Here is a 25,618-nt window from a genome sequence, read left to right on the forward strand (position 1 = left end):
ATTACTGTTATCTGTTAAAATTATTGTAACCTACAAATGACCAGATTATGTTTAGTATTTTAATTAACGAGTACTTGTCGTTAAATCTGGCCTTTAGGTTAATCAAAACTGTTTTGCACCTTATTTTGTGACAATCAATTTTTTTTAATGTAAACTAAGGTGATCACATTATTTGGTTAATACGAGTTACAGATCCTTAAATTAGAAACGATGATTAAGCAACTTGAATTCCCTCCATTATCAGGGTTTTCATTACAATTCAATATAAATGAATCTGTCAACATTACTGTTTTCTTTTATTAAATTTATATGAAAAGAAGTATAGATTGTAATCATTAGCAATAAATCGACAGTTAAGAGTTGAAAAAGAAAAAAAAGACATTTATCTATCACGAAAATTTACTGTCAATTAACACTTTTTTTTATCAGGGTCATTAATAAAACAAGGGAAATCGTATATTCCGTTTCTCGTGACTATAAATTGATCGGTAATTCGAGTTTCTACTCCATTGAAACAAACTTCATTATTGATTTCAGTTTCTTTCGAATGAAAAACTTTTTGAATTTTCTTTCTTGTTTTTTCAACTTGATTATAATGAATTTCTATTTGAAAATATTGGCTAAGTTTATATTGAACAACATGATTCACAGGGAATAAAAGGTTATTCATTCATATGATGGACGGATATTATGTTGATCTTTAGTTATTCTATAAAGTTCTGTGAAAGAAGTTAGTAAATTTTAGATTTTCAATTTACCAATGAACTTATGTCAAATAATAATTAATATTTTCTGTTTTTAGTTCTTACGCATTGAACAAGCAAGTGTATAATAAGTTGATACTAGAAGAAAAATGTTTTTCGGATTCGAGTTTTATCATGACCATTTACATTCGAATACAAGTACGTTCGGCGGTCGAGTGTTGTACAAGAGGAAACATGCAGTCAGAATTCCACTGTTAGCTACAACTTAAAAGTGCTAGTATCGTAATACCTGTCAAATAAGCATTAGCTAAAACCCAAATTTCCTTAGCACCATTCTACGGATTTTATAATTCCCCTGGTAGTTATTATTGCTGTTGACAACCTGCTGAAATTATTCTGATTTGTTTAAAGCGTAATTTAAAACTCAGATCATGAACTGGGAAAGGACTTTACTAGTATTTTGTCAGTAGGACACATCTTCTACTCTACTAGGGATCAAAACCATGAATTTTAAGCTTTACTTATATAGATTGCTTTATCATTTTCAGAGGTTGTTCAGTGAAATATATCCTAGTAAAACAAACTATAACATTAATGGCTTATCTCTCAGTTGTTCGAATATTATTCTTGTTCAGCTCATCATTATATTTATCAATAACATCAAATTCATGAAAAAAAGCTGATTTCAAATATTTTTTTTCATTTTACTTTGTAATCAAAACGTTTTCATGAATGTGTTTAGTAGATCATTTATTTCTTGACGCAGTCTCAGTATTAACTTCAGTTCAAAGAATAAAGTAGTAATGAAAGGTTTTTCTTTATTATTTTTAATCAGATCATTAAGTGATTGATATAACCTACATAACAATTAACACATCTTTATATGCTCATTCAACATATACTAATATGTTCTGTGAAAAAATGATTAAAACTATAAATCGATGTATTCTACTGTTATAATCCATAAAGAAAATCACATTAAGGTATGCCTAATTGACTTGTTAAAGAGCCCATAATCATAATAAAACAAAGGTCAAGGTGTTGGATCGCTTAATTAGCAAAATCGTGCTATTATGATCAGTAGAAATTAATAAGCAATGAAAACTAAATAAACAAGACATTAGTTTCCACTGCAACATTATGTGACAAGTATTCTAATTTCGAAGTAGGCAGAGTTTTTTAATATTGTGGTCACATAATGCCAATGCAAAATAACGGGTTCAGAGTTCAATAATTATATATTGTGTGCATAAACATTTGTAAAAGTGAACTTAATATAAATACATCTAAATAATATGAAAAAATAAACACGTTTTGTTTAGATCATAAGCGCTCTGATTTAGATAACCATTAGAAGGGTGGAAAAAATGGACAGCTGTTTCGTCCTTGCACGAAACCGCTCAGCAGTGAGTGTCTACAGATTACAGTTGCTTGCAGAAAGCTTGACCACAAAATAACTGACTCGGCATCCAACGCAGCAAGCCATTTAAATTATTTTGTTGATAAGTAGTAGTCAATATGAGTTTATAATTTCCATTTCATCACAATGCATTTTTTGATAGTTGTAAAAAATAAGAAAGAAACTCATGCAGACTGATGCCAATCACCAAAAGATATCTATAATTATGACTGGACTGATTGATATGTTTGGATATCACAATACTACGAGAACTCGATTGTTTTTCATACCACTGTGTCGTAGTTATAATACTTTATAATGCTTATTCAAATCATATGGAGATGATCGATTCCCTCATTATTGTAGACATTCACAACTAATAGTTGGCAACTAAAACGAACTTGTGTGTTCATAGTGTCTTGGAGACTGCCTCCAACCAATTGGCTGACATGTTACACCAACACTTTGCGATAAAAAATGTTCTTTTTTGCCTTAAATTATTTTCTGTTTCTCTGCGATAGCTGTACATAGACGGAACAAAACTAATCTTATTTAGACAATCATGATCAATATTATTAGTTTTATTCTATGTGATCTATATCTACTCAGGAACTGTGAATAAAATATAAGGTATTTGCATACCTAATTATATGGATGTCATGAAACATAACTAATATACGGTCCTGGTAGATTTCATATCATTTTGCAAAGCTTATTGATTGAGACGATTTTAATGTGAAAGTTATAAGTGGATAGCAAGAGTTAAAAGATTGTAAGATGCACCATTCATTGCAATGTAGTGTTTATGTGAATAAACGTTTTTCTTACAATTCTTGTATTTAAAAATCATGCACAGATAACACAATATCTTTTAAGTAACAGAGAAATATTTCAATGGTTGGTTTGCATATATTTGTGTTACATTTTTAAGATTAGTTTCATCATGAGCTGGTTAGTTATTTGTAATTTTTCAGAATCTCACAGGTGTTTTGTCTTCTCACAAATAGAATCCGATAAATCTAGAACTTATGAAAACTTCAGTCTGTTTATGATAATCATGGAATCTCATTGTTGTATTCCATATATTTAAAAAATCCATAATCCACGATTCTCAATAGAATTTCTCGAACATTTTAAGTCCCTCTCTTGTTCAGTTATTAAGTTAGGTCTTTTTTTCTGGAATGGAACAAAATACCTGTCCACTGTCTTCTGATTTTCATTGGTACATCGATTGGGTTTAGTCGGTGACGAATAAAGAATTAAAAAACTAAACCAATTTACATAACCTTCGTTCCGATTATCCGAAAACAATTTTAGTTAATTTATTTCTAACTAAATAAAATTAAAATGAAATAAGAATACGGCCCATGTCTGAAGTTTTTCCAGAATAACTAATTGCTAAACAAAATGTTAAACAATCATTATTTTCAGTAATGTCGGTAAGTGGCTAGCAATGAAACACAGTACGTCGGCTACGTTCTTCTTCGAACTTATTAGCTGATCGTACTTGAATCCCAGTATCGAAGTTTACACTCAGACTTCAAATGAGGGCTTGTTACATCTAACACAAACGAATTATTGACCGAGCTATTTCATTCAGATAGCTTGCGAATAAATATAAATGAAAACTCATTTATTTAATGATCCACATATAAGAACAATGACTGATCAAATGCAGCTATCTGAACTCAGTGGACAATGGACAGTGATTTGGAGCTAAAGGTACTTGGTTCGAGTCCTAGTGTGTGTACTAGCACCAAGTTGTACGAACTCAGCTGAAGGGTCACAAATATGACGAAAGGTGTGTATTGGATTTCTGCGCTAGTCACTGTCTAATTTTCTTAAAAATTTATGACTAAGCGACTGTATAGAAACGAACCTCTAAAGATGCATATATATACTGAAAGATGTTAATCAATTCAACGCTTTAAAACTTAAAACGAAAAAAATACAAACTTTTACAAATAGTATTTGTTATATTAAAAACAACCATTCTGAATATGAGAATTTTCCTAGACTAATATTTTAACTACCATTGAATAAAAGTGGTTAGATTAACAATGAACAACCAAAAGATTTTATAAGAGATAATATAAACAATACAATTGAGAATTCAACTTCCTTCAATGAGTCATAATACGGGCAAAACAATCTATCAATTTATTTAGAAACTAGATTTATTTCCACCAATTACAGAGGCATTTCCTGAAATTCTCTGTCTAATAAGATCAATCATACAGTGTTTGCTTTCAATTGTATTTATCACTATATATATACACATAAATATTTGTATGGATTCCAAATGAATATCAGTACTGTAAACATTAATTTTAATTCCGTTCTAATTCTCGGACAATTTTGCTGTTAGTTGTTATTATAGAAAATCCATTAGTTGAACTGAATATCTTACTTTTGAAATAAACTAAGTTTATACAGTTTAAAAGATCATTCCTTTTGGGTATAGACGTTGTCAAATTGTTAAAGGTGCATTTTCTCTTTTATCAATTTATCATAAGGATGTTTTTAATACTTTATTGTATATAATCGGAATACGAGGAAGATGATGGTGTCTATTACAGACAAATAAATATTCTCTTGAGTGAATTACATTAGTTTGCTAAGGATACTCTTGTAAGATAACTAGTTATGAATGGTGTACAATATTTAGCTTTTATTTGCAAATCTTATGAAAGATTTCAAAATAGTTTAATTTAGATGCATGTGACTTCAATGCTAGATTGTATGTCCTACTTATGCAAGTAATGAAAATTATAACTTAGAAACAAACAAACCTCAAATGAAGAGGTACGATTTGTCATTGATGATGCAAGTAAGATTAATTACTGTGTGATTATACAAAGTCAAAATGACCAAAGTTTAAAATAAAATATCATTGGTCCGTTTATTTATGAACCATAATTAACAAGTCATCTTTAGCCCAGTACACATACCTTCAAACGCCAAGTCCACATAGCCACATTTCAGACCCTAGGGAGTTGTTCTTTTAGGATGTTCAAATGCCAACAGTTAATAATAACTGTGAAAGATTAGAATATTCAAGTTGTTATGGATAGTTTCATAGTCTTTAAATAACAGCTTGAGAGATATTAAACGTTGTTTATTATATAAGAAGAACTAACTGCAATTTAAAATATAGAATACTAAATTTCAAACGATAGATATTTCACTCATGATATCTAAAGTTCCTGGGTTTTAGTTCAAATGGATTGGTTTGTATACACTAATCGGTATGAAATTATTCATTATCATAAAATGTTTTTAGCAATTCTCAAATCCCAGTTACAAGTAACCTCGTTTGTTAACAATTTTATCGATATTATTGGAAACAGTATTATCGATCAATCTATAACAAGTATAATCTATAAATTCTATTAACCAAAATACTGTTGATCCGCTGATATACACTTTAAACATACATTGCATAAATGTTGATAAATTCGTAAAATAAATAGTTAATTCTAAACCAATGGTGATGAAATTCGAAGATAAATTGAATTGTGATTAACTTCGGAAATTACATTCAAATCAATAATTATGAAACGAAAAACATTTTTAATAAAGATAACCATTTGATCAATGTTAGATGACTGTTGAAAATCTGGGAGCACTGTGTGACCGTTTGGTCCTAGTATGAGACTCCACAGAAGTGCGAAACCACGATTCCAAACACGGGATTCAACACAAGATCTTCGGTCTCACCCAAATAGTTAACCTCTAAATCAATGGTATTAATGTCTAACTTCAAACATTCCATGACATTGCGCGACCATCTTTTGTGTCTTTTGTGGGTAACTGCTTCAGATTCGACACGGCTGAACTCTACCGGTCATGGCCTAAAAATGTATTTAAAATACGTTCAATGTAACTCAATGGAGAAACCCAAGTTTATATTTTTGGTTCATGTTGATGTCTTTCATGTTAGACCAACTATTTTAATGAACTATCTTACTCGAATTGAGTAGAATGACGTTCAAACTAATGCTATAATATATGAACGTTTTGAATCTACAAAACTGATCGGAAACTTTGTTTATCTGTTTGTTTGTTAGTTGCAGTGATCAACACATTTGTACAATATTTCGAGAAACTTAAGTCTTGTTTTATTTTCATTCCAAACATTCTTGAAAAGTGTGTATACTCATTGATTACAGAATGATAAACATGTTATTGAGATCGCGAATAATTCAAAGAAAGCGAAATACGATGAACCTGAATGAACCAATGTTTTATTTCTAGAAAAAAGCGGCTTTAATTTAAATAATATTTATACATAAATTGTCTAAATTGCACAAGAATCAAAGGTTTCAAAAACAATGATTCATAGAATAGATGGATTATGGAATCCAGGTCCCATCTTTTGTTTTGGTTGTGACTTGTCATTTGGACATACCTGCATTTTGTCACTTAAATTCAGTGCTTTTCAGTTCGAAAGTGACATTTTCCACTGAGCTATTAATCTGAAGTAGCTATTGGCTTGTTTCGTTCTAAATTAGCAATAGGATTATCTGAACCATGTTTAATAATCATAAAATAATAATCTTATCTGGAATGATAGTAAAGGCTTCAAAATTGAACCGTCCTATTTAGTGAATTCAAAAGTACCAAATAATCTGACATTAGCCATAAATCATTTCTACTCAACTAACTACCAGTAAATAATGTTTACTGGAATACAATATTATTTCTGGTTAATTTCAAACGTCTGATTTTCCAGTTTAGTTTCTATTCATAGCATTTAAAGATCATCTAGGCACCTAAGGAATTTTCAGACATTAGAAATAATAATAAATCAACCAAATGATAACTGTGATTAATTTTTTTAAAAATAAATTTGGTGTGATACATTTTGTTATATCTCGACAACAATTATCAATGGTAACTTTTGAGAAGTATTTATGGACAAATATTATACTTATATTCTTAATGTATAACTATTCAGTAGCTAGATTATGTATAACTATACTCCATTTATTTCAAGTTTTATTTTGACCCATAGACTACCGTTCTTGAATGGTGCCTAGTCTACTAATTGCGGTCTCCCACATTCACAGCCACTTTTGTCTAAGCCTTATATAAATAATATTTTCTATTTTGTGGTACAATGTGGTCTATTTGATTTGTATATAAACCCAGTATTTTAGAAATACCTGATTCATATCACGAAGGCTGTGATTGGTGTTCTGGACTCAAGAGGCAGGGCTAGGCAAGAAGACGGACCGATAAGGACTGTAGACTACTCGTACGGGTTTTATGCGTCATCGGTCCGGTCAATAAACCACTATTCTCTATTTCGCGGTATCATTACGTTATATATTGATAGGGGCATAAGGTCACAAGTTATAACACAGTAATAAAGTGGATATCTATCTATGAAATGTATTCATGTAAAATTTTAATCCGTACCAAAATATGTAAAATGCTCTTCTAAATACAGAAACGTAAACATTGAAGTAATTTATGACTATTATTCATCACCAATAACATTTAATCATTGTCACGTTTATTGATTTTTATCACTTGAAATAGCATATATGAAATCGGTCATTATATTTCTGTTGGATTATTGGCAGGAGTTATTTTTTAAATTACCGACTTTCAAGGTGTTTTGTTTTAGTATAACAACCTGAATTCTGTACCAGAAGATGATTTACTCGGATATCCCTAAATCTAATGAGTACTCCTAAGTTCTGTATATGTATATTTATATGTATTTCGTTTATTTTCTTAATCGTTCAAGTTTCATTTAATACAAATAATATTAAGAACCTCTATTTTTGGCTTCCATTGCATTTTCATCAAATCTTCAAACTGTTATCATTGTCTTGAACGTGTTTAGAAAAATAATAATACTTTCACAAGTAAACAACTCAGCTCATAGAGAATGCAACTTCACCTGAATCAATTACATAACAGTAGTATATTTTTAAAACCAGCTTGTTAAGTCATTTCTTAGAAACCTTCAACTGATTTGAATTAGAATTTTCCATACATATATTTAATTAATTATTTATTATTCTGTTTAATTCACTGAAAACAAACAAGGTGAAAGTAATATGTTCTTCAAATCTAAAATCATTAAATTATATTAACAATGATAAACAGGTAAAGCAAAGGAAAGGAGACCCTTTTCAAAATGAATAATAATTAAATAATAATCAATGAAATGATGAAAATAAAAGAAAGAAATCAATTAATTAATTAATTAAGCAGAACAAAATGAGAATCTTGCTTAGTTAAATTTTTACAGTATAATGAGAAGAAGCATTAAAACATCAATTCAATGATGAATAAACTGTGTATAGTAGTAATTTGATAGTTTAAAGGAACAGAAAACAATAATTTGATATAATGGGTCTCTTTATTATTTTTTTCTTTTTGGGTAACTATTCTGTGGAAATAATCAAGCAATGTATAGTATAGTCTCATATGATTGTGAATATCGACTAGAATACTATTGGATAGATTGAAATATTCCTGATTCTTTTGTAAATGAGAGAAAAAAAGTTTTTTTCTTCTGTATACGGTTGTAAATAAAATGACTAAATGAGTAAATTGCATGTGCATTCAATGAATCTGGCTACATTGGATTGTTTTGTTGTTCGTCTTTTTTTATTTTTAAACTCGAAATGAACATCTTACTAAACGTGAACCGATTGGACAAATTGGACGAAAATTATCGGTTTGACCACAGGTTACACAATTAGCATGCATTTGTCGTAATGTTTCGAGCTGATTTTAGAATAACAAAGAAACAGAATATTATATATGTATGTTTGATTAAGGCTAGCAACATAAATGAGGCAAATAATTTGAATTATTTAAAGCCATTAGCCCTTTTGATAAATTTCGATCATGTAATAAGAAGACGAAGATCATCAGAACTATGTGATGATATATTAGCGCAATATATTTCGAACAATCTGATCACACATTACATACTTGTTACGAACATTTATATATAAAAATAAATGGTCAACTAGATTGGAAATGAGGCAAGAGGAGACAAGTATAATAATAAGAGTAATAATAATAATGTGAACACAATTCAAAACCTAATCACTCTGGATAATAAGTCAATATTACCAGGGTAGATTTAAGTTGAGAAAAAAATGTTTTTGAATGCACAAAGGGGGTATGGCTAAGGTTTCAATAGACCTTAGTATACGCCCTTTTATACTTTTATATAACACCACAAAAACCGAGTTAAGATCAATCTTATGGCCTGTTTCGATTATATATTTAGCAACAGAAGATGAAAGTTTATCCTCTACTCTTACTGAGTCACTTGATTCTATTTGATTCTGCAACCATTACTCTTATTATTATCATTGTCCCCTCCTACCCCATTTCCAGTCTAGTTGACCATTTATATATATATATATATATATATATATATATATATATTCGTAACAAGTATGTAATGTGTGATCAGATTGTTCGAAATATATTGCGCTAATATATCATCACATAGTTCTGATGATCTTCGTCTTCTTATTACATTATCGAAATTTCAATTATCCCATTGTTAATAATCTTGACTGGAATTTAATGAGTTTTTGTTAACATATAGATACCCTATATAAAATAACCATTATATTTTACAGTTTTATAGAACACAAGGATTCCTGTGTCAGTAGTTTCATCCGGATTCAAACTCCTCATCTAGATGTTTTTATATCTCAGTGGCTATTTAGACTTAGTTTTCCTGACCAACAAATTCTCTCACTCTCTCTGTGTGTGTCTCTTTCTCATTTATTATTGAATAAAATTGAATACATCATATTAAAAATTCAATCTTTCATTTATAATAGAAATGGATTAAAACAAAACAAAACAAAACAATTCGACTGATTCAAATATTTCGATTCTATCAGAACTATGTCAGTAAACAATGAAACAAAAGAAACGGAATAAGATAGAGAACAAACAAAATTGCGATGATTTTCTCTCTCTCGTTTTTTTCGCTTTTTGCGTTTATTTCGTTTGTTTTATTTTGAAAAAATATAAAAAAGGTTTTTAAAAACAAAATTTAAGATATAAATAAAAATAATATATTTGTAATATCCCAATGAGTAGAAAATTGAATTTTTCTGACGTTTCGTGGCTTAGTGTAAGTCACTTCTTCAGAGAATAAATAACCAAATTAAATTAATCCAAGTTTAAATAGTACAATGGAACAATGCAAGAATAATATTTGATCAATCAAAAACAGGTCTGAACAAGTTGATGTATGTCATTTCTGTCACGGTGATTCATAAGTGATATGTATGTAAATTTGTGTGTGTATGTATGTGTGCATTGTTTAAGAATGAAAACTGTGTGACCTATATGGTAAGAAAGGATAGAGTTTAAATTTGTAATATGATAGTGTGAAATTGTAAATACGATCAGACTGAATGGTTAGGATAGATAGTCCAAGTAGGATGTATGGTAAGGCCTTCTTTTCTATTGAGAGAAGTGGGATTAAGCATTATATGGAACGCCTCAGCTACCCTCCTTTCTTTGTAGTTGGAAAAGCCTTTTTGCAATATTTTGATATTTTTAAAATCGATTTGGTGGTTGTTGAAAATGGCATGAACTGCTATTGCCGATTTAATTTGAAGTTGGTTCAATTCTACAGGATTGTTAGGAGGTTTCTTTGTGTACCTAATATGTTCTTTGGCTCTAGTCAAGATTTCGCGGGATGACTCTCCAATATAATAGGCATCACAATCGATACAACCTAATTTGTAGACGCAGTTCTGTGTGGACATGAAAGGGATTTTTTCTTTCAGGCGAACTAAAGTATTACGTAGTGTGTTCGTTGTTTTGTAATACACTTTAATTCTGTGATGTTTTAAGATTCTTTGAATTTCTTCTGTTGTGCCATGACGGTATGGTAGGACTACAGTGCCAATCCAAGGCATTTCATTCGAATCATTATTATAATGTAATAAACTGTGTTGTTTTAATATGCTTCTAATAATCTTCATAGGAAAATTATTAAATTGTAGGATGCTAATTATATTCATTTGTTCTTTTTGTTTGTCTTCCTCTGATGTGATGATCTTGTTAGCTCTTCTAAAAAGATTTAAGGCTAGCGAGATCTTAGCACTGAAAGGATGTGCTGAATGGAAGTCAATATAACGATTTGTTCAGACCTGTTTTTGATTGATCAAATATTATTCTTGCATTGTTCCGTTGTACTATTTAAACTTGGATTAATTTAATTTGGTTATTTATTCTCTGAAGAAGTGACTTACACTAAGCCACGAAACGTCAGAAAAATTCAATTTTCTACTCATTGGGATATTACAAATATATTATTTTTATTTATAACAATCAACCCAATGCTCAATTTATTCGAAATTATCAAATCAAACCTTGGTAGTGACACCTACAAAATTTAAGATATTCATGTATAGAAAATAATAAATGGACTAGTTAAAAGAAAATATTCCCTAATTAATTTTACGGGATTGTACATAACTTAATGCGATCTAATCGAATATGAATAAATACAGATTTGAAAAAAAAACTAGGTTTATTAGTCTCCAGAGGATTACTATTCTTTTTCCTTCTCTTACGTGCTCATATTTCACTCTCTTTTTTTATCTGTAGTTTAGAGAAATGGGTCAAAAATTATTTAAAGGAGAAAAAAGAAAAAGAAAACATCCCAACTTATATTACCTCCAGTGATAATCTATATATTTGAAATTCAAGTAGTGAACTGAAGTTAGATTATGAAATTTAATTTGGTCATTTGAAATGATCTTACTTATTTTATAAAGTGGAGTTGGATTCTATTCAGAATTAATTGTTATATACTGTTTATTAGGGTTTGATGGATTTGTTTTGTGAGGATGGATTTTTAAAATGAATTCCTTTCAAGACAAATGTTGTCGTAGATTCATTGTCACGAAATCGATTTCATCTTCTTATCTATTTTATTGCTTTTATAGATCTATTTACTTGATATTTCGATCTGTAATGGGTCAGATTTTTTTGACAAATGTACATAGTGAAAGGAATGTCTCAATATTACGATTGAGCCACAAGTTTTTAGTGCAGATTTGTGATGTTCGGTAATGGAATGGGAAACTATAAAGCCTTACAAATCAAATTCATACTCGCTTTATAAGGTGGTTTTGAGGTAAATTTAGTTGACAAGTCAAAAATAGGACTAAAAACTTTTCCTGTATTCCATCCATACGAAACAGGTGTTCAGTGCTTCCAGGTTTTCATTGATTGGTTCAGTTTCAAAAAATTTAACATAAATGACACAAGGTAGAACAATAGAAAATTTTATTTTTTGACTCAAGTGTATAAACTTACTTGATCAATAGTCATCACTACCGGCTCATCTAGAACGATCCATGTGACACATTCATTACATGGTGGGGTAGTTAATGATCCGGAATACGTGTAGTATCTGGATAAATCATCTGTACGATATAAAAATTTCACGGGTAAGGAAAAACGATCATTTAACATGCAACTGAAGAATTGATCATTTATAAAACAAATCACCTAAAGTTATGCACTTTATTTTTAAAGTTCAGTTAGAGTATGCATGAATTTAGTCAGACTCCAAATGCCCTGGTATTGTCGAGGGTGGGGATAGTCAGCCTCCCCTCTCGAAATGCTCTCACATGGCCACGCGTATACATATGTAGTGTCGGCTATTTGGTTAAGCTCATATACCTTATTCTAGCTTTCGGATAGCCCATTCTATTCCTTCTAGTTGAGTCACATTTTGACCTTGTTATTTATTCGCTTATCAATCTTGACTGTTTTTATATGAGCGTGGAGGTGTGTGTACAATTCTTATCCCACCACTCATCACATGTCTGTAACTTACTTTTGTGTAACTATAAGTATTGATTAACGCTTGTTTAAATGGGAGTTGGTTACCAGCCATCTCCACTCTGCGTTGTTTCTCTTCTTTCTATTCCATTCGCTTTATATACAAAGATATATGTATTCACAAGTCCATTCTCGTTATTCGACTTATTTAATTCCGTTATTGACTAACGCGATTTAAGTCGATGATTATATACGAGGATAGGCGATAACAAACATTCATACGATCTAATTGGAGTCAGATCCACGGGTCACTAAATATCCACTGCCAGGGAAGTCCTAATCACCGCCTTCTCGGGACGGGGAGGTTGTTTGCGAAATTGAGAGGACGAAAAGCGAATGTCCGGCACTTTAACCGAGTTAGTGGATATGGAGGATCCACCTGAAGGAGTTGGTAGACCTTTATTCCAAGACAAAGGTGCACATGGGCTCCAGGATCCTGAGGGAATGACTGACGTATCAACATATCGTAGGTCACCGGCTACCACGGAACTGCATCTCCTACTGCATTGTGGATTAGACCCCAAGGTCAAAGGCACGACGTGTAGTTTCCTAAGAAAATTACGTGCTTCCGTTTGGGCACACGGTCAGTATTCTAACCCTTACACAAATCAAATGATTTGTGGGACGCAAATATATTTGGTGCCTTCATATACCAATGTTTATGTGTTTAAATAAAATAAATAAACGAACCAAGAAACTTTGGGTCTCATGACAGACGCTTAACATTTAAACCACTATGTCCCCATTCAATCACATCTACGCTTAACTCCAATCAATTCACATTATTGCGCAATCAACTTTCATTGATATGAATGAGTAAATGCTCCACTCCCTAAATAGTTGAATTCCATGGTTATTAACTGGAACTCCCAGAACAAGTACGCCGAATAAGCTCCTAGTGTGCAAACGATTACGATAAACATAAAGAAATGATGGAAATTGTAAAATTGTATAGTTGTCTATGTACTGAAATCTCGCCACGAAACCTGAAGTCCGTGGATCCTTACCTCAATGTTCGTGGATGGGTACTGTTCTGAAGCCCTGTACTAGAACAAAACAGCTTTTTCAGTACTCATTGATTTGCAGTTTATCTAGTTAAGATCGAATTTTAATCTGAACCATAAAAGACAAGATAGCAATGAGTATTTAGTTTACCATTCCTACTGATTTTATTACATTCAAGCTAAACATACCAAACCACTCATAATATATATCAGTATTCATACATTGGTTTTCATTGTATCACTATCTTATACCTTAATTTTGCTTGATAAAATAACTTGATACTGTTTAATAAACTAATTACTATTGGTAATTCATTTTGTATTGGTTATCTGAATATTCTCATTGATTTTTAGGACTGTAATTGATAAGTCTGTAATCTGCATCCTGCGGGGATTGCCTCGATAATTCCATGAGTGTCAATCATTATAAGCAACGATGGATGATGACTATCAGTGGAATTCAGGACAAGTGTTTCTTCCATTGTTTTGAACATTAATTCTGGAATGTAGGTACATCCAACTAATGAGTTCCAAATAGGTCGAAACGCGCGTCCTAGATTTCACTGCTAACCACCATCCACCTTGACTTATTATTATTGATGTTTTTCAAATGATTCAAAAAATGTATTCAATAAAATATCATGTTGTTTATGAATAAATTAGAATCTAACATAAATTAAGGAAGCAAAATCTTTAATTAAATTTTATTTTAATATTAAAACAATCATTAAAAAAATAGTTGTAAGTCTTAAAAATAATTTAAACTCTGATAAATGTTTAGTTATCAGTATAAGGTTATGGATATTATTGAGTTTTGATCGAGAACATGAATAGATCAATGTTAGACTACCATTGAAAACATGGAAGCACTGGACGGTCGTTTCCTCCTAGTCTCAGATCATGGATGCATACTGCCGAGGAGTTTCATACTAGGACGAAACAAACATCCAGTGTTTCCAGGTTCCTAATGGCTGTCTAACATTGATCGGTTTATGTTATCAGTCAAAATGTTTAGTTATTATGTTCAAAATGTCATAAGTTGATTAATCAGATAATGTATCCCTAATAAATGGATAGTTATATTACATTGACTGTGTTAGAGAACAAACCAGATTCTAGTGGAGGAAGAAATCAGGAAGAAGCGATGGAAGTGGATAGGGCACACATTGAAGAAAGCACACAACTGCGTCGCAAGGCAAGCCCTCACTTAGAATCCCCATGGCCAAAGGAGAAGAGGAAGACCAAAGAACACATTACGCCGAGAAATGGAGACACGTATGAGAAAAATAAACAACAATTGGATAGAACTAGAGAGAAGACCTAGGACAGAGTGGATTGGAGAATGCTGGTCAGCGGCATATGCTCCATTAGGGGTAACAGGCGTAAGTAAGTAAGTAACTAAGTATATTACATTGAAGAGTATTAATTTAACCTTAAAAACCATACTACAATTAATGTTGTGTTAATATTACATGATAAGATATTATTAATGCTAGAATAATATCACTAAATATCTTCATTATAAAAGAAAGATATTAAAATAAAAATCCAAAACAAGAATAATAATAATAAGAGACTTATAACCAATGAAACTTATTGTTTTATTGAAAAAAGAGGAACTTTTCTTCATGATAATACGGTTTATTAAAGCCAAATAATTAATTGCATTTATAATGATTAAAAAAACCATATTAGTCTCAGAAGGGGTTTTGTGGATATTAATTTTAATTGTTAAGGTCATGAGTCAATTAAAGCTAGAACCCCATGGGAAACCTAGAAGCAGTGGACGTCCGTTTCGTCCCACTGTGGAACTTCTCAGCAGTGAGCATCCACGATACCGCCTCGCCAGATCGAGCGCTTAAACTCTAGACCACTGAGCCGGCATCCAGGGGTGTTAATGTCTAACTTCAACTAATCAACAATGGTGGATGTGTCGCTCAATATTGTGGATTAATATATTAATCTGTTAAAAATTAAAAGCGAGTGTATCACCAATTGTTTCAAGTTTTTTAACTTTTACAAGAATCCTTATGAAGATATTGCTTTGAACGGATTTTTAAAAGGTTAATTTAGCACAGTCAACGAATTCATAGAGGAATATTTCATTTCACTTGAATTAGTTTTTAAAATAATCTACGCAGATAACCTAATTGTTGTGTATTGTAGGAGTTTGAACAAATAAGGCGTTCGTGCCTAAAATCTCTGTGCGTGTGTGTGTGTAGATGTATCACATGTAGACACTCATTCTTTCATGATCTTAACATTTATTCTAGTTTGTTTTTTCTATTTTTCCCATCAACAATGCCCTCAAGCAATTTTTCATGGATGTTAATTAATTGTGATTTATCATTATTTCTATTTTTCATTTCTTTCTCCAATCCGTTTTATGGACAATTAAGTTATTTTCATCTTAATATTCAAGCATTATACAGTGTATAAAAACAATAACAATGAAATTAATAATAATCAAATGACAGTTTGTCAAGGATTATAAATTCATATGTGTTTTTAAGAGAAATAATGAATAATTACCAACATAATGTACATAAATTGTGTACTCCTTTCACTAATAATACAGATGTACAGCTTCGGTAAATGATTTTGTAGAAGAGAAGTTTTTCCAGTGAATTGTCTTCAATTCCTTGTAATTAAGCGATCATATAAATTAAGTGGGGATAACCTCCACTGTCATTCGCAATTTTGACCCTTCACTTGACAACCACCCAAAATAAAACGGGAATTATTGATTGCACTATAATAATCCATGATGGAGGGCGTATTTCGTTCTCTGTCGTTTTTACTCGCCTACATGAAAAATGTGGAATTTTCTTCGACTAAATTACCACTTCATGATGCTATGGATGCATTAAGTGTAGCAGAGTCAGCCATGATAGAAGAAAAATTACAACATAGCAAAAATCATACCTCAAATTAATTCTATAAAAAAAATCATCTTAAAATATCCACAATTTAGTGACTAAATAAACGAAAACATACCCATTATTACTGATATTATTAACTTAGATAACTTGACAACGTGGAGTTTATCCCCAGCCTATAAATTTTTGTTTCAAATTAAGGTTTTATTGACTAAATCTTTATTTCATTACTTAATTGAGAAAAGAACAAAACTGATTTACACTTAAAATAAATTGATAGCTCAAAATCGAGGAGATAAAATTTAAAAGTAATTATTTTCAATGACAGGGATGACACAGGTGTCGTTTGAGGCTACGGGACAATATCTTTCATAGTACATGTAGAACTTTGAAAAAAAACAATGAAGATTAGTAATACAAGTAACTGGAACTTTTAATTCACCATTGTTTCCAAGGTTGTTGAAATGTTTAGCTCTAACGTTGATAAATATATTAACATTTGTTACATAAAAAAATTGATAAAGATAGCTAAAATGCACACGAATTCAACAAAGTTTGTATTTCTATCGTATTTACAACTGCTTTTTGTCAAAAAGGATTGAACTTTAAGATTGGAAGCTTGGAAAGCATTACATCGGCAATCTGTTAAAGTTAGATATGTAGTTTGTTGGATTTCGGCTAAATGACCTAGAAGTTAAATATTTGCGCACGAAATAGAAGGTTCTGAGTTTGGTCTCAATAGTGGAGTTCCATACTAGAAAAAAAACAAATGTCCAGTGCTTCTGTATATTCAGTGACGGTCTAGCTACGATCACTTTCGAGTTTAAACCAAGAAACGTCCAAGACATAATGAATATTATTTCATGTTTACAAGTAGTAGTAACCTAAATTTAATCCAGAATGTCGAAGGTAAATTATTCATTCTAAAAACAATTGATAGAATCTTCAATCTTTGATTTTAATCCGAGTATATTGTACTCATGAACGACGAAGTAGATAATCAACACTTACGCACGTGCTAATTTTTCAGGTGATTTTGGGAACAATTATAATGTACGAAAATGAAATGATAGTCTGTTTCATTCGTATTGATTGTTTGAATATTCTCGTTGACGATTACGGCTGCTATTGGTCAGTCTCTTTTGGAATATGTGAAGCCTATGCAGTTTGCCTAGATTTTAAAATTAAATAACACTATCGCAGTATCGAGGTAATCCACACAACATACATATATATCAAACTAGAGTGATCAATTGCAGTCGCAAAATGCTAATGGAAGGATTCGAACAACCAAAACAAATCGATTAAATTTCGCTCAATTATACAAGCCAGTGTCTAGTTCAAATCTGAAGCGAACGGTATTCACATCGAGTTGCCGGGTAAACGGTCATTCTAAGATGCAGGTACATCTAGCTGAAGAGTCCTGAAGAGGCTGAAGTGGGAGTCCTAGATTCCAATGCCAGCCGTCAACCGACGGCCGATTCCGTTTACAAACCTAGACATAAATGACATTTCGACAACACTAGTTGGTAGAATGTTAGATAATATCTTTTACTTACGTCATCAAGTTTGCTTCTTAATTCACGGATACATTTCTTTCACATCACATTATGTATATATATATATATACGTGAACAATGCATCTAGATTACATTCACTAGAAACTGAAATAATTTGAAGGACTTTCGAAAATCAGGGGTTGCCGGATGGGTGTGAACTTCAACTGACGTTCGTTTATAATAAAATTCACCATCTGATTACAAAATACTTTCCAGAGTCACTTCAATATAACATAACCATGCACTTGACAACTAGATTTGAGATGGATATCTGAACGTTCTAGAGGAAAGTCTATATATATATACGATTATCATTGAGGACCGTACCAAAACACAATTTTACTGAAATTGAAAGTGCTGATTTTTGGTTTTCAGCTTAATAATCCAATCATACAGTAGAAGTTGGATGACCTTAATTATACTCCATATAAAGTATTAGATAAATGTGTATGACTGAAAAGTTTCAAACAATGAGTGAAAAACTATGCAGCGCTTCTTCGGTTTTCGGCAATATCAACTCGTCATATAAAGTGACCAATAAATTACTTGAAGTCTAATGAAAAAGGACCAAGGCACTATACATATATATATCAAAATCTCTCGAACTACCATTTGTTGGAAACCTTTGTAAAACTCAACCTAATCTCTTAAGTCTATTATTCTAAATCTAGTATCAATCATTATTCATTGGCAAGAATATTATATAAAGATGAGTTTTATGTGGGAGTTACCAATCGGATTTATCAGAAGGAGATCATTCACATACTTTGTTAAATACTTTACTTAGTATGAAGCATTAAAGAAGGATCTATCAACATGTATTTCTTTTTTTTAAACATACCAACAGTAATACACACATAATGAATGATAACGATGTATAATCATTACAATTAACTAAAAGTAAATACAAAATACCGTAATACCTGTATAATTTACACAAATTATCTCAACAATAAGATTATTGGTTACTATGTCGTTCAATAAAATAAAACACATCAAATTTATAGGCTAAGAAATTTATTCCCTCTTACAACCAATTGGTTGATTGATTTTCACCTTTGGTATGTATAATTGAAGGCAGAATATACAACAACAACAACAAAATGTGAACAAGTAATTTTGTTTAACAGTCATAAAAAAAAATGTATAAAATTAGTTAAATCGTTAGTGAACATTTACAGTAAGTAAGTGGTAAAAACCGATTACTAAATAGTTCATAATCAATAATAAAAACAAACGTGGAAGAGTATAAAATTTTAACAAACTAATAAAATAACATTATTGTGTAAATTTCATTTAGGTAAAATGATTGTACTTGACTTTGTTAATAAAAAAAAGCTCAACATTTAGACAGCTTAGTAAATTTTCTCTAGTCTCCAAGGGAACTCCGTGATATTATTTAATTCTAGGCGGCCTGTATGAATATCTGGGCTACCTGTTCCTGTTATCTGGATATTTCAACAAGTTATCTGTTTTCTTGTTTGTTTTAACACATCATTATGCCCATCAGTCGCATAACCTATTTAGGAGAGTTTACGACAAATTTATAACATTTCGCTGTACAAGTTACAAAAGAGCCCAATCAGAGACATCGTGGTTGCTGGCAATATGTATCGAAATGAATGTATGTTATTCAATTAGTCGATTCTCGAACTGCTAACATCTAATTAGTGATTACTCAATATTTATCGTCAGGATCGATCAAGAAAGAAGAAAAGGAAAATTTTTGAAATACTTTGCGCTGAGAATTCTATATTGTACCAGAAATATAATATTGAATAAAGCCAGTAATGATAATTAAATGGATAAGATAATTACATAAATAAGTTATTTGGGTTTTTTTCTTGAACAAACCATAATATACCTGAGAAACTCAATAACTTTACTAGAAAGTGTCATTAACTGATAAGGAACATAAAATGTAGTCTATAAGTTGGAGAGAGTATATATGGCAACTATTTGCATGATTTCCATAAATTGTAAAATTGTTTAAATGATGTTATACACCAATTTGATTATGAACCACTGATATATTTGTACTATTTTTTTTAAAAAAAGCAAAAGATTACTTATTAAAATATGAAAAACTTTTTTTGAAATTTTTGTATGAAAACGGAAATCTTATCAATAATAATGACTTTTTAATCATTGGAGTAATCGGACTGTACAGCTTGGTAACAATCTAAATATCCCCCCCCCCAAAAAAAATCATGATCTCAATAGTTTAGTAATCCGATGTTTTTTTTTAAAAGAAGAATATTTAATAATTTTATTCGTAGTTAAATAACGTTCATGTATTCTAATAAAATTACTGGTCATAACATGAATTAGAAATTAAAAAACGATGTTTATAACATTTGACATTTGGTAAATGTTATTTAATCAGACCGTGTTTAAATCAATGAACATACATTTCTGTTTCTATAGTACAGTATTAGATAATAATAATAACAGTGATAAGTATTGTGGTAATAGTAGTACTATACGTTTTGAGATTTTTATATTTTTCGTATTAAATAAACAGAGTTATGTTTAGAAAATCCAGTTTACCCTTTTTTTAAAATTTAATATTCAATCATTATCATTGGCCTACGTGAATACTCTTGTTTACGTAAATTTGTAACAACATTAACATAGTGAAATGTAGATCAGTCAATTATCGTTAGTGTTTGCTTATAATAATGTAAATAATAAAATGTGTAATTATAATAAAGTGTAAAAATACTTTAATACACAGATATAATTTTATGTTTTTGTAAATAAGCTAATTATTAATTTCAACTGATTCATGCGTAAATACATGCTAATTTTAGAGGGTGGATCAATTCACTTATCGTTTGTTACAAGTGATTGTGTTTTATCATTTTTCTATATTTGAATTCACTCATGAATTGAACCTAGACCACCATGGAAAACCTGGAGGCACTGGATGGTCGTTTCATCCTAGTATAGGACTCTTCAGCAGTGCTCATCCACAACCCCTCCTCACGAGAGTCGAACCCAGGATCTATCCGTCTCGTGTGCGAGCGCTTAACTATTAGACCACTGAGCCGGCCGGCATGGAAAGGTGTTAATGTCTAACTTTCACCAATCCACAAAGTCGCGCCACCGGCCATCCAATGCTTCCACTTTTTCTATGGTGGTCTAGTTTTAACTGACTCATGAATTCAACTAATAAATTACTATAATATCCACAAAATCCCTCTCTGATTTTTTCTGTATATATAGTTAAAATGATTATAGATTGATGAGGACGGAAATACAAATTCACTCCTTTCACAAACTTATTTTTAATAGCTACAAATTAAGAAGTACTATCAATTTCGAAATATGCTAGTTAAAGACTAGATCTTATCAAAGAATATTGTCAACATTTATGATATAGCATTGAACAATACAAACTAAACATGTAAATGTTAAGCACTTAGAAAAATTACCGATGACTTGAGTTGAAGAAAAATAAAAATCTTGTAACATAAGACTTTTCTCATAATTTCAACTTATGCAATAGATGTACTTTTGACTTGACAACCAGAAATATATATTCATAATGGGAGAATTCAAACCCCTACTAAATATTGTATATATATATATATATATATATATATATATATATATATATATATATATATATATAGCTGTATATAGTTAAAAATTATTTACTTACTTGGCAAAAGTGTGTTCAAATCAAGCATAGGTTGAATATCTTTGCTTTCGCCTTTCTTTGTTGATTTCAACAATGAGCATAAACGTTTTAAGGCGTTATTATTATTCGATGATTTGCCCAACTATAAAATAAACATTAGTAGGGTCTGTTAATGATATTATCAGTAGTGGTAGTAGTATTATTGTTAATGTAATTTTGGAGCTTATTCAATGAATTCATTCGATGAATGTTACCTGCAAACTGACATTATCCCCACAAACCCCTTGAAGTAAGCAACAATAATCCGCTCACTAGTGGTTTACCTTAAAATATTTAAGAAGTTGTAGCAAGAATAAGTAACAGGTTATGTTCACATACGTCGGGATTTAAATTAAATGTCATTATTAATATCAAATGATCGCCACATTTATATCACAAACTGATTTGAATTGGAAGTATTCTATTGAGCGCCTTGTACTAGGCTTCAAGGATTTGGGTTTGGTCCCTGGTGAGGTCTTGGGTATGCACTACTGATGAGTTTCATGCCAAGAAGATGCACTTATCCAGTGATCTTTGGTTTTTAACGGTACACCAACGGAGATCAATCTGTGGTGAATACTGCTTTTAAATTTTAAAAAAATCTCAAAACCCCATAAAATATTCATGGTCTATAATCAGTGAATAAACGTTAACCATTTAGTTATTTAGTGAAAATAACAATAGTGTTGATCGGGTGGTTGATTACTTAACAAACTATAAAAATTATAACTGGAATACTTCATTTACTTTTATTGTATACTTCCTTACATTTTTGATCGAAACAAAAAACCTATCATTCATAACGTTAAGTTATTCGTGTGACTGACTAAAAAAATGTGTTTACGAGAACATGGAATATATCGTCAATATGAGAATGTAAAATGTACGTAAATTTCTTCCGTATTAGTTACATCTATAGTACAAAATATGAACAAATCAATTCAACTTTACGTAATCAAGCTTCTGTTATAAAGTAGGATTCGGTAGGGAAATAAAATTTGTAGTTATTAAAATAAAATTCATGTTTCGTTCTTCCTCTCAATGTTTTATTTAATCTAATTTAACCCACTCTAGTATTACAGACAAAAGTAAGTGTCACTACAACACCATTAACGTATTTCATTTATTTTCAGAAAAGGTTTGTGGAGATTTTAGAAATTTCACAGATTGAAATCATGAGTCAATTGAAGCTAGACTACCATGAAAAACCTGGAAGCACTGGACGGTCGTTTCGTCCTAGTATGAGACTCCTCGGCAGTGCGCATCCACGGTCCCGCCTCCCGAGACATTCGAACTCAGGACCTATCAGTCTCGCGCCAGGCACTTAACCAACCAGACCACTGAGCCGGTATCAAATGGTGTTAATGTCTAACTTCAACCATTTATTTATTAGCTTAACCGATATGAATAATCTGTTATGAATAAAATGTTATTAAAACATCATTATAAATTTACTTGCTTTTTATTAGACATGAAAACCTTTTCACACACTATTGAATGGACAAAGCAAACTATCTGGCATCTTAAACTATTTCTAAATAATGAATTAGGAATTATGATATTATGATTATAACGCTTAGATATTAAAAAAAACTCAATCAAACTATTGATCATACTGAATATTCAGCCTTGTTTCTCTTTACTATTTAAACGAATGTTAATACAACTGAATTATTTATTTATTTATTCTGTAATGATCTGACTTATACAAAGCTGTGAAATTAACAGAATTCAATTTTCTACTCATTAGGATCATTGAGAAATAGATGAACAGTTTTTTCTTTCTATTATTGTAAATCATCATCAACAATTACAGAAGATGAAGAGAATTTAGCGAAGAAAATTTTCTTTCCGATGAAATCCAGAAGATTTGTTGTTGTTATTATTATCATAGAATTTAGAATAATTTAATAAGCAATGTCGAATGTAGTATACACAATATTTAATTTTAATAGTCGAGATCATGCGTCAATTGAAGCTAGACCAGTATGGAAGATCTGGAAGCAGTGGAAGGCCGTTTCGTCCCACCACGGGACCCCTCGACAGCGCGCATCTAAGATCCCGCCCCACAAGATTCCAACCCTGGACCTATCAGTCTCGCGCGCGAACGCTTAACCTCTACCAAAATCTCCACGAAACCCTTTCCAATATTTATTTGGTTGAAATCATTACCCTAGTCAAATCACAACAAACACAACGAATCGTTAAGGACAAACAAATATACAAAGAAACAGATTTGTTCCACTTTTATTAATTAAATTTAAAAGAAAAAGAGAGATTTCATTGAAATGGTGCACAATAAAAACAACCGATAATGGGTTTATAGCTAATTATATAAAGAATACTAAGAAGAAGAAAGAAAGAAAAGAAAAAGAGGAAGCAACTACATTAAATTATTCATAAGGAAAAAATAGCGAAATTAAGAAGAGAAAAAAAGTAATCGAAATCTAAGTATTTTTCGAGTAAAAAGAAAGATTTCCTAATGAAAAGAATGAAAGTAGGTTGAGTTTCTGAATTCAGTAAAAAAAATTTAATTCGGTGGCTCCTGAGACATGTACTCTTTAATAGTTTTTTGTTGTTGTGAAATATATGCGAAGCTTACGGATCTTCAAGCTTAAGTGTTCTTGAAATATTGATTAGGTATTGGGGAACAAACACGTAAATAGTATTAAGATGATGTATATGGAATATTAGTCAATGATGAGTACTTTTACTATATGTTTTTCGTATTATTTTTTATTCATTTTCCGAACCAAATAGGACACTTAATATATAATGATAATATGTATTCAAGACACAATTAATTGATAAAATGCATATGAGTTCCTTGTTCCATTCAAACAAGTATGGGCATTCCTACCTTTATATTTTCAACACTATCTTGGAAATCCAACATTATAACAATTAAGATAACTGATTGAGCAAAGGAATTATAATGTTACGGTGGCCTTCTGATCACATTAGCTGACCTTTTGTAGTAGTTCTTCATATGTAGAAGATAGTTCCAGAGCATAAAATTAGGAAATTTGTTCAATTTCTAATTAACCCATTTTAATAGGTTTTATGGTAGTTGGCCTATACACATTTCGAATCGTAAACGTAATTTCATCACCTGATGGGGTAATTTACAATAAATTTAGTAACAGTCAATTAAATCAATCGTAATCATTTCGCATTAAAAGTAGGGTAAAATGAGTAACACGTTTTGACGCCTTAGTTAGCGTTGAAGTATAGTAAAGTCTACGTAACAACATGTGTTATAGATCACTATTAAAACATATTGAAAAGCGTTTACACTCTTTATTTAATAAAGAATCTATAAACCTAAGAATTAAAAACTACACTGGTAACTGCTTCTCACTAGAACTCCAGGATATGCCTCTTGAAGCCAGTCACTAGTGAGCATCTGTTGATTCATATCAGAAGGGTTTTGTGGATATTATAGTAATTTCAATGGTTGAGATCATGAGTCAGTTGAAGCTATACCACTATGGAAAACGTGAAAGCATTGAACGGCACTGG

The 25,618-nt window shown here is 30.9% G+C and overlaps 1 protein-coding gene across 3 annotated transcripts in view; it reads right to left on the reverse strand.

Annotated features, from left to right (window-relative positions):
* Positions 1-321: 321 nt before the first annotated feature.
* The window catches only part of CA1 (carbonic anhydrase), a gene marked incomplete at its 3' end in the record, with an annotated part of 44,966 nt that continues 19,669 nt past the window's right edge, over positions 322-25,618 (reverse strand). The window contains exons 3-6 of one of the 3 annotated variants that reach the window (XM_051210462.1): positions 22,079-22,199; positions 16,506-16,828; positions 12,439-12,548; positions 322-719 (exon numbers count right to left, since the gene is read on the reverse strand). In XM_051210462.1, the coding sequence (XP_051070457.1) occupies positions 16,821-16,828; positions 22,079-22,199 (129 nt within the window). Of the gene's footprint in view, positions 720-8,739; positions 8,854-12,438; positions 12,549-16,505; positions 16,829-22,078; positions 22,200-24,951; positions 25,209-25,618 lie in introns of those variants that run through there. The other 2 variants (XM_051210463.1, XM_051210464.1) reach the window with 2 other exon arrangements.

The sequence above is a fragment of the Schistosoma haematobium genome, chromosome ZW (assembly GCF_000699445.3).
Source record: "Schistosoma haematobium chromosome ZW, whole genome shotgun sequence".
Classification (NCBI taxonomy): domain Eukaryota; kingdom Metazoa; phylum Platyhelminthes; class Trematoda; order Strigeidida; family Schistosomatidae; genus Schistosoma; species Schistosoma haematobium.